Genomic DNA, 13,072 nt, shown 5'->3' on the forward strand with positions numbered 1-13,072 from the left:
AGAGCAGATTTAAGCCCATGAGCATTATTCATTCCACATCCCTTACTTGAACAAGTTCATCCCCATCTGTAGTTCAAGACATAGCTTTACTTTAAGTCTTGTCTTTTTTAGAGTTTTGTTGCTATGATTTCTCTTTAAAGGTAAGATGACTGATACCTTCATAAGGTTTGCAGTTTCAGGCCATGAATCTGTTTAACATAATCCTGGAATATGTGTATTTACTGTGGTATCAAGTCTATTTTTGTGATAGCATTCTTTCTTCTATTTTGGCCACTTCGCAAAGCTGAATAATTATTCTATTGCAAGAAGAAAGTTTGAAAGTAAATGCTAATTAACAGTGACTAGTAACTGTGTTATTAATATAGATAGAGATCATTTTTTCTTGATAAACATTGAGGTGTTAGTGAATATGAAACCAAGGGTATATTAGTAGCTACTTTATGCAAATATAATATTCTAATTACTCACAAACTTACATCTTATCTTTCACATTATTCCGTCTACCAGAATTGCTTTTCATGCTGTTTATTAGCTCTCCCTTCTGAGCTATTCCAATGCATCAGTGGCCCTTTAGACACTGACAAAATTCACCCCCTTGATGCTGAGTGCCAAATCAGGGGAAAATCTAGCCAGGAGAGAAGACAAACCAGAGCACGGGCACATACTTTTCTGTCTGCTGTTATCTCGTAGGGATTAAATGGCCAACTTAAATGAGATGTTAGCATGTCTTGAGCAGAACTCAGAAGTACCAAACCCCCATATTTTTTAAAGCAATCCACAGAACTTCAATTAAGTTATAATTGCAAGCAAAGAAACCTTAGTTTTAAAAATCACAACGAAACAAACAACATACCAAGTCTGTAAGGAGGGTGCAAATGACCTTTCCACATACCCTCCTTTAGCAGTGGCCTGAGTGCCTGCAGTCCAGGGACAAATGTGGTCTGGCACACAGTAGCAGCATCTGCACTGCCTTGAGCTAGTCTTCATAGGCAGAGTCTTAAAAAGTTTTTGGCCTAATGAAGCACACTTATGCAGAAGAAAAGAGATCTGAGTCTACATCTGTTCTTGCTTTCATGGGTATCGATCTATTCTGTAGATATGATTTAAATAATTTTAGCAACTCTATTTGTACTTCAGGTACCTAGCACTGGATGACTCTGTGTGGTAGATTGTGCAGGAAAGGTGTGTGAACAGAAAAGTTCTTTCCTATATTTTGCAATTTAGAGTGGTCTAAATTTCTACATATTTTGGGCAGTGTGACAGTTTTGCCTTGAGTCACAGGATGACGTATCTCCTTCCACAAGAATGCACATGACCATTTGGAGGGTTAGATACTTGGGACAGATCAGTGAAGATCATTTTGTTTCTCTGCACAAACTCCAGCACAAGGAGGATTTGAAGCACCACCCCTGCTCAGTACTAATAACCAAATTATAAAAGACATGGGCAATGGAAATTATTAGGTGTTCATGTTCCAATACCAAACTTTGCTGTTGGTTGCAGGAGCCTCTTATCCAAATCAATGGGAACTTTGTATCCCACATGCAAGGGCAAAAGGTGGCCTCTTGCCAATGCTTTGAAAGTGCGGCTATTTTTTTTTCCCCTTGGATCTGAGTGTACTTCAGCACCTGTAACCCATCCAGGAAGAGAGCAGTGTATTTCACAATGTCAGAAGTCCTGCTACCAACTTAAAATTTGGGTCCAGATTCTTACCTTTCTGTCAATATCAGTATTTTATTTACCAATATTCAAATTCCTAGAATTGCTCTGTAGAGTAAAATGATGAAATAAAAATCTCTGTCTTTTCATGAAACCTGGTATCTTTAGCAAAACAAACTACAAATGCTCACAGAGAAAAATTTCTGTATCTCAGCTCTGGTTTTGTTGTTGTTGGTTTTTTTTGTTTGTTTGTTTGGTTGGTTTTTTTGTTTGTTTGTTTGTGGTTTTTTTTGTGTTTGTTTTGTTTTGTTTTTTTGTTTTTATATTGTACTGTTCAATAATGGGGAGAAATTGCTTTCAAAAGAACAGAAAACCCTAAGGATTAAATTACTACAATGTCAGCCTTTCACAGAATGAGTCAATCACAATATGGTATATGCATACTGAAGCATCAAATAAGATGAGTAAATGGCACCAAATCTCAATAATATTAAATAAAAGTCTGTATTTCTCATTAAGTCTCAATATGAGGGTGCATAGGAGAGGATTCAATCACCTAATGCAAGGATTTCATAATGGCTTACAGAGAAAGATCATCAGGGCTCAAACAAAGGCAGTCTCTGAGGTGCAGCAGGACTTGAGCAATATGCACAAGCTGAGAAATAAAAGTACGCCTCATCAGCATGAGAATGAAAATGAATGCTGATAATGCTCAAAGGTCATCACCGCCAGATCTCTAACTTCTTTATCAGAAAAAAGCCCCAAACATTCCATACAGTCAGACTGGAGAAGACATAAATATTAATAGATGAGAGCAGATTCAAAGTAGACATGGTGGCAGGTAATAGAAGTCTGGACAGCTTGTGACTTTTAGGCAGGATCACCACCACCCTCCCTGATTTTATGGATACAGGCATCAAAGCTTGACAATAGAATTCATGTGCTATTCAGGCTTTAGTCTGTACCTAAAAATATACAGACAGAAATTCTGACTAACAGCAATAATTTATGGCTCTGGCATGACAATATTTAGGACCTCACTAGCAGCCATAAATAATCCTGATGCTGTTTTTTCATTTGTTACCTATAAACTTGATTTTTAAACTCCCACTCAACCATCACTGCATTTCTTCTGATGCTCTCTATGGTCTTTGTATGTTTTAGTTTGCTGCATTTAGTCTTTTTTGTTTCTGTGTTTGTTTGTTTCTTTTCCAGTGAGGCATATGGAAAAAGAGGGTTTAATCTCTTCTGGTCATTCTTATCTCTTGGACCAGTCTATAACATGATAATGGGCAGCTGCAGCTTTTAGTAGCATTTGTCCCTATTGGTTAAGACTGGAAAAGATTGCTTACATTTCCACTTTAATGTTACATTTGGTACAGGCCACTGTGAAACCTAGAGCCCGGGTGTTGAGTCCTATGACTATGCAGGGGTGTGAACTGCATAATATTTAATATTTTTAATATTGAATATTTGTAATATTTTATTGTACTATAATTTATATTTCATATTATTGAAATAATGCTAAAACCTGTATGCGTAAACAATGATAACAGAAGAATTTGGATGTCTTTCTTTAATTTTGTTTAAACTTTGACACGTGAAAATAATGAGGATTTAAGCCACAAAAATAAACTATTTCTCTAGTAGATATTTTAAAACTATTTCAAAGTTTCATTTATTTAAAAGTCAAATAGGTCCATTAGCAGTAATTAAACTACAAATGCAAAGACTTACAAACTGCATTTTTTATTGTCACAGCCCCATTAAATGCAACAAAGGAAAATCTTTTAAAATAGGTTTGAATTTGCACTAAGTGGAGAAATAAAATATATGGGAAAACTGATTTTATTCTGTATTCTGGCTATTAATAGAAAGAAAAAATGCAGTCAGCAGCAATAAGCTTGAGAATACATTATTCTCTGTATTACATGGAGGGGGAAGTTCTAACATCAGCATTTCCTCTTATGTCTTCAGCTTAATCCTGGCTTGAGGAAAGATGTTTTAGAAAGCCTCTTCCAAGAGCAAGAAGATACAAATTTGTATTTATAGGTGCATACATGTTATACATGTTTAAAAAGTTATCGTGTTTCAGCTCTTGTCAACTATTCAGCCCAAGTTTTTGGCCTAAGAATTTGGTTTTAATTTACCCTGGAGTTTTTTCCCCGCAGGAAAAAAAAAAAAAAAAAAAAAAGAATTGCAGGAAATCTATCACATTTGTTATTTGTCTTGAAATTTCTATACAAATGTCTTTTGAGCTATTCTACACAAAATGCTTTTTTTAAAATCTGCAACATGACAGGTAAATAATACTATGGCAGGATACAATGTAATATTCCAGCCAGTTGTGTTATCATGAAGTCAAGCACAAACTTGCAAAATGCAATATTGCATCTCATCTGGATTCAATAGTTGCAGAGAATTAACAGAATATTTTAAAATTATGACTAAGGATAAATTATTGGTATGACATAATGGTTTATGCAGTGTTTTCAATTAAAGTATTTCTTGCTTTTGGGATTTTTTAAATGAACAGCTGATACCCTGAAGAAAGAAGCTTCATACTCATTGTACAGATTAGAGAACAGAAACTTTCAGTAATCATGTTGCCATATGGTTTCGTTTCTCTAAGACCTATTTTTATCAAAAATGTGGGTTATAATCCAATAAAAAAGTCTCTTAATGAAGACATTTGGATCTGTGACAACTCATTACAGTTTCCAGGAAACATATCTGGCCTTCTTGGCATACTTCTCTGCCTGCAGAACCTGGACCAGAAGCTATTCATATCACTTTGGAAGCCACTGTTTCCAGTCCATCAAACAGCACCCTCTTATAATCAATCAAAATGAAAGAAATATAAACAACTACTAATTATAAATGAGTGTGTTAAGCCAAAATAAACACATATGTTCAGCTAGTGAATTATTCTCATGTTTTCTGGCTCCTTTTCAGTGAATCAAATATGTAAGTATTGGCTTAATTTTGTTTACATCAGTAGTACTTTCTGAACTGAGTTCAAGCCATTTCCATGATTAATATTGAAGTTACATGTTCTTCTGTCTTTTCTCCTTCTGATCCTTAAAAAGGAAGGTCAGGAGCCAGAATCTATAGATTGACATGCTTATTCAGAATTGTTGATCCACTTGAATATTCATTGATAGGTATCTGAGAGTTGGATAAAGCTTGCTGGTCAATACAGAAAAAGGCAAACCAGTATTGGTTTTTCAGTATTGCAAATTTCAGTATCTCATTGGTGGAGCACAAATAATGCATTACAATGTACAACACAACTTTGCTTGCTCTAAGGAACAAACAATATCTAGCCCCATTTGGCTTTTCATAGTTTTTAAAATTTATGTCTAGAACCAGTGGAATTTATCAGTCACTGACCTTTTGATGGACCTTAAGAAGGAAAAAACCTACTGAGAACATTTCTGTATTTGTAATTCTTCTATGCACCTTGTTCAGTGTGATTCAATTTAACCAGAACAAGCCTAAGAACAGGTGCTTGACTTCAGTTATCTTCAGTAACATCCTAAAATCTTCTTTTCTTCTCATAGGGATTGTCTTTGAAAGTGTAATTACCAATACTTTATGTGAACCATTTGAAATGGTAATAGTTCTTCGTCATTCTTTCACACTTGTCATTGGAGACATCCACTAGGTTTATTTGATGTAGCATTATTCATAGTAGTTGCAATGTATTTGTAAAGAATCCTTTACCATATGAACTTTAGACTCAAGGCTTAGTTAAATTTGTTCTAGTTACTGTAAAGAACAACATTCAGATAAATCTATCTCAATGCTACTAAGCAATCTTACTAGCTTCCCAAGGGCCAAATGCTGACACAGAAGTGCAATGGTGTGCTTTGGTTTTGCCTTCTTAAACAAGACACCTACCACTGTTGCGAATTCTTTCTTCTAAAAGGACAGTGTGTCCTGTAGGAAGTTTCCTGCTGAAGATCTCAGCTGAACGGAGGAACATGGCTTCTACTGCTGAGCCCTTCAGCAAAGCAATCTGGTCCTCATGATCAAGGGTTTGGAAGCCTGAGGACACATTAAAGACAAGTCAGCAGCAGAAGAAACAGTTTCCACGTCCTTCCGTCCTGAAATTCTTGTATGTGAGGTGCCACACATCTGCATAACCTCAATGCTGGTGTCAGTAGGGTTGCTAAGTGCAGACATTCAAACCTGGATTTCAGAAAATGACACTGATTTGAACCTCCCCAAAGTTTATGAGGATTACACATGTATTTCAGTGTTCATAGTACTTTTAGAGGATAAGCAAAGTGTGGTGCAGCATAAAAAATAGTGAGAATTTTGTCTAACCTGATGCTGCACCATAATATCTTTTGTCATGTTTCCACCAGAGCTGTCTACACTCCTTTCCCTCTATCATGCTGCTTTCAATGTTACAATGCATCTTCCTTAAATGTTAAAGGGGACATCTACTGTATGCCCAGTGTTCAGTCTTGAGGTAATATGAACTCGAGAGTTAAAAAATGCTAATAAACTCAGATTTTCAGCACTTGTCCGTAACACACTATGCAAGGACCATAAATATTGGTGCCACCAACTAGGGAAAATTCTTGTGTGGGACTGAGAATTCAGTAGATGTTATAACCTAGAGGCATTGCTAGATAGGCAGCAAAGGGAATGAAGTAGAGTCTAGCAAGTATTAGTGATAATTTAGAGGCAGACTATTTGGCACTGCAGCAATATAAAATAAAATCTCTACAGACACCATCCCTTCTCTGATCATTTTTTTTCATCAATAGCTAAAGGGTGGCACATCTTGGAGTAGCGGAGTTTGGATCACTCAGTCTACTATTCTTCTGAGCACAAAGCACCTTTTCTTTATACAATATCTAAACAATGTGTAGAAGGATCAAGCATTTTAAAATAATCTTTAAAATATACACAAAGACGGCTGAAAGGCAACAGAAAGGCATTGCAATAACAAAACACGCTAAATGTACCTGGTAGTTTTTTAGTGAATTCCACAAGAACCTGCACATGACTGGTAGCCATTTCTGTTAAAATCAGAAAATTTCCTTCAGCACTGAATTCCTCATTCAGCTGTTAAAAATCAAACCAAACAAAATCTGTTATTTTCATTGACATTTCATATTTAAGAGCATAAAATACAAGAACTATTAGACTGGATCAGGCAAGAGTTCCACCAAACACTGTAGTTTGTCTGCAATGTTGTCAAAACCAAGTATTTTGGAAGGCAACATAAGTAGACAGTGTCTTTTACTCTAGATAATATTTTCAAGATTCCAGGCTGGTGTCTTTACAGAAAGGAAGTTTGACAGCAAGTCAAACTCAAATCACTGCCTAGACTGATAATGGAAAAAACAAAGCTCCAATCAGTAAAGGTTAGAGTTGATCATATGAGTCTTATTCTAGAGTTTAAAGATTTTTTCTTAACATTTAATTTTGATAAATATGTGGTCTAATTGCTGACTGAATGGGAGAGATTCTGCTCCACATTCAGCATACTTTAAGTGTAAGCACATAGTTTGCTCTACTTACTACACCTACTTACGCTGACTACAAATATTTTCTGTAATCCTCAGCTTCATTATCAATGTTTCAACAATGAATTTGTCAATATACTTACCAATTTTTTTGACACCTCCTGGGGTATTTGTTGTTTACTGTATGAATCCATAATATAATCAAGAAGTTTCTGCTGTTCTGGGGTAAATTCTACCTTCTCCTATACTGGCAAGAAGAAAAAAAAAGAAAAGAAAATAAAAGCCCATCATGAAATGTAGTCACAGTAATGATGTAGCACCTCTTGCTCTAGGCGAAAGCTACATACCTATTTTTCACCATTTGGAGACCAAGAAGATAAGAGATTTGCTTGTCACTGAGGCTTTTACAGAATTGTACAGAAGAAAGGTGTATAATGCTTTTAAAGTGCATAGGTTTGTGTGGTTAATTATCAGAAAGAAGGAAATGTTTAGCAAATAACTAGGTATGTTCAAGTTTTAATATCACACCTCACTGTATGTGATATATGTACCACAGAAAAAAATACTGCATGGATTATACATATTCTTTACAGGGTTTTGACTAAAAATATCAGAACTACTTCTACACTCAAGGTATTTCCTTGACTTAGTGGAACATGGAGTTTTAATCAATACAGGTAGCTCCAGAGGGTTTTTAACAACCTTTATTCACTGTACTAGACGCATTTAACAAAAATTGCATCACCAGTACTGTATGAACTATTATAAGAATTCTCTTACCCTATATATTTTAGTTGTAGAAGTTACTTGTTTCACATCATGGCCTTCACTGTCTTCATTGGCTGTCTGATCTGGGGGCTGCTTCACATTTTTCCGTAGCCTTTTTGACTTGCACTGTATCTCTGTTAAGAGACCTACGACACATAATGCAACACAAAGCAATTGGATTTATATATGCCTCAGGCACTGAAGAGGTACATAAACATGCCCATAAATGCCCTTTACACCAACAACCCTGCTTACCTGTGCAGATCATCTCATGAGCGTGTCATTATCTTTGGATGTCAGTCTACTGACACAAGCTATGACTATTCTAGCCCACATGGAGCTTATCTGCAGAGCAAAACAGTTGGTTCTGCTGACCCAGAATCCACACACTGAACAGGTCAGGGGTCTTGCTTTGGACCAGGTCTAATCTATTCTTACAGGCAAAAAGGCTATTAGTGATGGGAGTTTGCTGGATTGTGCCTTCAGTTCAGTTTTGTACAAGAGAAAAGCTTTATTTGTGCTCCAAGACCTGAACCATAGTGTGATAAATAGGAACAACTGGAAGACTGTCATCAAAATAATGCTCTTTTCTTCTGATCCAAAACAGTGATCGAGGGCACTGGATATTTTCAATAATCTTTAAGCAATGTTAGGTATGTTGTGCAGAATATTTGGAAAGAAAGCCCGTGCAGAAGAGGGGACTCCCAGGCTTTAGCCATTACTGCATCACTACACAGGTAGACCAAGAGCTGAAAACATACACTCAGAAGTAACTCAGACTGGCAAACATACCTTTAAAATGTATTTAAGAAGTTACCCAGCTGGTCTTGTTATTTTGCTTTTCATTGTATTAGAGGAGTGCATAAAGTCCTGGTTTTATTATAGAGTTGCACTTGCAAAAAAGGATTTTTGTATTTGTGGTTTGGGATATTTTCTTCCAGTTTTTTTTTTTTTCTTCTAGACTACATTTCAGTACTTTGAACCAAGAGGCATCCTTGTGTGGATGTCATAAAAACTAGCAATTTTCTTGTGCTAACAAAAGAAAAGAACAATCAGTACCCTACACAATCCGTAGAAGAGAGTCAGAAATCACAAATTGAAAAGTAAACACCTAAGTATTCCTCTAAAAATAAACCTATCAGCACAGGACAACTCTTTCTTTTCTTTCTTTTCTTTCTTTCTTCCTTTCTCTTTCTTCCTTTACTTTCTTTCTTTCTTTGTGTCCTTCCTTCCTTCATTCCAGTATTCTTCCTATTCTTCACTTTTAAAAATGCAGAGCAGGAAAAGAGGCTTATTCAGTGAGTATATGATGTAGAGGAAGATACCATGAAACCATTGAATCTCGTTGTGAATGTTTTTAATTTCCTGTTTAAGCCCTATATAAAATGACCTACCTGAACTGCAGAGAGAAGAGGAAATTTACATGATTAAAATAAGACCTGCAAAGAATACCTTGAAAGGAGGAAATAGGAATGATGGAAATAATAATTGGTATCAAGCCATGTAATTTGTGGTGCCACACAGCACCATAGATTTCTTTTTCTAAATTATTCAGTACATGCTTTGGTGCTGTTAATGGCCTTGTGCTGTTTTCCACCAGCTTAGGACCTGATCTATTGCCTTTCTAGGGATAATTTGCTTCACATTTGCCTTAAGCATTAAGACAGATTTTTCACATTCTTCATGCTACTAAGTATGATATCTTATTCTGGCTCCATTTAAGTAATCTGAAAACCTTGTGTGTGAGACAGGACATCACTTTTTAGCTCAGAGATAGCTAGGTTTCAATGGGTATTAAATCACAGGAAGAATGGCAGAACCTAGGTCACCTCTAGGTAGACATTTCACCCAAGAAACTTCCAGTTTAGATCCAAATGACAGCAAATGACTGAAATTGATGGGTAGTAATTTTGGTCTGTCTGTAGTTTGCACATAAAGGGCAGGAGAAAGATTGTTGAGTAGCTGTGCCATAAATATTTATAATATTTTATCTTCTTGTTCAGAGGGAAAAAAGAATTCACAGAGCTTGCTATTACAATCCTACAAAATGAGTAAGTGAAACAAAGTTCAAGGTAACCTTTTATTTCCTAGTCATACTTTTTCAAATAAATGCCCTATACTACTGGAAGTTTCATGTTTTACTGTCCTAGATTGCCTTGAACTAAAAGCAATTATACGACACACTCTGGCTTTAAAGCCATTAAATGGTGCCTTGCCAAACAACCTCATTGCAGTGCATTAGAGCACACTTATGTTTAAGTCATATGCAACACAAGATACCCTGTGTTTCCATTGCAGAGAGAGAGTCAAATGGCAGCGGCACCCACGGGCTTTTATTTCCCTTATGCCAGCTTGTGAAAATGATAGGCCCCTATAAAAGTTTCATGTGGTCCCAGTCAGTATTATTTACGCTGACCTGTTTTGGGTTTTTTTCAGAAGTGGGTTGTTGGGTTTTTTGCTGTGCTGACTGACTCAAGCTATTTTGAATCCTCAAAATTTTGAAGCAGTGGGTTAGGGGTGAGCTCCACAGGGAAGTTATTTTCCTCTGACAATGCAGGACACATTGAGTTCTTCCATCAAAGTGGGGTCTGCTTATATATTTATGTATTGCATATGTATATGTCCTATCTCATAATCTGTGCAGCCTGTTCAATTTGCAGAATGAAAGATTAATTACATTATGCTGGCAACACCTTCGAAATATTGATGGATCTTATTGTTTCTCATAAAACCAACAATTACTATAGCATCTTCTGATCAGATTGAAGGATAGAAATATATTAAAATTTCCAAGTAGATTAATTTCCTGTATGAAGCTAAATTGATTTCACACATACGTGTATGCTAAAGTGACTGGAGCCATCAAGAAAAATAAATTGTAGTCCTATTCATGGAAGGCAAAAGAACAGATGTTTACAGAGTGTTTTCAGGAGCAAGCTTACAAAAATAGTGCAATAACACAAAGAGGAGCTTTAAGCATGTTAAAAGTTGCACTCCAGTTACTCCAGTGTTCTGAGTTATCCGGTTTGAAGCTCAATAAAGTTTATAAACTGTCAGTCTGAATAGAATATTTGTTTTAATATAAAACATTATTAAAATCCATCGGGTTCATTTCTGGAGACCTATGTGTCTGTGAGTTCTACCTATGTATCTATATACAAGGCAGGAAAATCTATAGCACCATGAGAAAAGCTAATGAGACTATAAAAAAGGGCTAGCCCTTACCTGGCTTTGCCTGATTGCTGGGTGAGGTCTGGGAACATACATTTGGCAAGAAGTGTTTCCCCAGAAACTTCCTGCTAGCAACACTCCTGCTCTTTTCTTGAAATGGCATTAAGTATGTGCCAAAACTTGGCCATTGAGAACTTGACTGGGGGAGCCCCAGAAAGAGTAGGAAAGCAAAGCACCAGGATTTTCCTGCTCTGGCTTCCATAACGCTACAAAGCCGTTGCTCCTGGGGAGTCTCCCACAGACTCACTTTCTCTGCTCCTTCCCACTGAAGCAGACTAATAACTGTCATCCAGTGCAGGACTGTCCTTCACCATTTGCTCAGCTCCTATGCCCTTGCATCCCTGACCACCAATTAAATCCGATTGCTTAAAAGTGCATTTGTCTTTCAGCAGGGTTTGATGCACAGGGACGGCATCTTCTTTCATACACCTTTCACCTACTAAATGACATCTTTCATAACTTTATTATCAAAACCAGACCACTCAAGCAAATACAGTATTTAATGCACACTCTGACTAGACAATGCAAATACCTGTATACATACATTCAGCCAACATGCCCATCTGCTTGCATTTCCTTAAACGGCATTCCTGGCATTTTCTCCTCATGTACATGTCCATCTCGCAGTTGCCTCCATTTTTACACTTGTATACTGCATTTTTTGTGATGCTTCTTCTGAAGAATCCTGCACAAAACAGCAGTGATAAAAATGAAAGAAAACAGCCAGAAGCAAAATCATCAAGGTGAAGTTCACCTTCATCTGCACTGAATTTTCTGAATGGCACATGTTCTGCCAGACCATCAGTTTCTTTCAGTGCCCGAATGACTACATTCTTAATACTTGAGCTGACAACACTGTCCAAGTCATATAAATTAATAAATGAGCCCAAACACTAGAAATTAGTCCAAAATAAAGTCCTGGAATTGGGAATGTTGGGAGAATTCAGACCCAAATCTGAAACCTGCCATAGCAGGCTGAGCACTAGCACTGCAGCTTGTATACAAATAGCCAGTGAAAAAAGATATGAGTCTGTTAATTCTCTTGAGGTACAGAATGTGCAGAAAGAGAGTGAGTAACTCTTCACCTTTCCCCCAGCTTCTGGGAGTGACAGAAGCTCCACATACTTGTCTTCTCACCCACCCCCAAATTTAATAAGGAAGCTGCACTGTATCTGTCTATTGAACACGTAGCCTCTAGTCCTGTTTACAAGATACTCCAGCCTTATTCACTAAATATTGTCCACTTGATGAGTTGTCACCTGATTTCACCTGCACAGTCAGTTCTACTGGTATCATCATTGGATTCACTCAAAATTGCACAATAATCACTGCAAACAGCAACTGATACAAGAAATTGAGAAGACTCTTCCGAAGTCTCTCCAAATCTCCTATTTGGCTGCTGCCCATATGTGAGAGTGACACTGTGGGCAAAACGTGGGGTACACAAGACACTAAATGTGATTAAATAAGAGTCATCAGAAAGAAACAGAATCTTTGCTGTCAATGTTTCCTGAATTTTTACTGTTACTCACTGGCATTATAATCTTCTTATATTGCCCTTCACATGGCAGAGACTATTTAGCATCAGCTACAATGGGAATCAGTTTTCATCCCCATGTGAGGGCAGGTTTCTGAAATAAACTCCTGGGAGCTTCTGCTGCCACATCACTGATTTATACTGTGCTTGAAACTAGAGCTCTGTGTACATTTATATTAACCAGAGCTATTCAAAAAGCTTTTGCTTTATTATCACCACTGCCTGGCACAATGTAGCTATTGTTTTCCAACCTGGCACTCTGATGAATTGAAAGGGGGACCAGCTAAGAGCCCGTCTCCCATACTCAAATCAGAGAAAATTTGGTTGTGAATCTAAAGGATTGCCTATGTGTTTGCAGAATTATATATTGTCAGATGACAATTTCCTGAAT

The 13,072-nt window shown here is 36.9% G+C and overlaps 1 protein-coding gene across 2 annotated transcripts in view; it reads right to left on the reverse strand.

Moving 5' to 3' along the window:
- The window catches only part of NR1H4 (nuclear receptor subfamily 1 group H member 4), a 36,076-nt gene that overhangs the window by 5,056 nt on the left and 17,948 nt on the right, over positions 1-13,072 (reverse strand). For both annotated transcript variants that reach the window (XM_083860299.1, XM_083860300.1), the window contains 5 exons: positions 11,689-11,829; positions 7,926-8,059; positions 7,289-7,387; positions 6,642-6,741; positions 5,563-5,709 (listed from right to left, as the gene is read on the reverse strand). In XM_083860299.1, the coding sequence (XP_083716425.1) occupies positions 5,563-5,709; positions 6,642-6,741; positions 7,289-7,387; positions 7,926-8,059; positions 11,689-11,829 (621 nt within the window). The remainder of the gene's footprint in view (positions 1-5,562; positions 5,710-6,641; positions 6,742-7,288; positions 7,388-7,925; positions 8,060-11,688; positions 11,830-13,072) is intronic.

This window comes from Zosterops lateralis (assembly GCF_965231275.1).
Source record: "Zosterops lateralis genome assembly, chromosome: 4".
Taxonomy (NCBI): Eukaryota; Metazoa; Chordata; class Aves; order Passeriformes; family Zosteropidae; genus Zosterops; species Zosterops lateralis.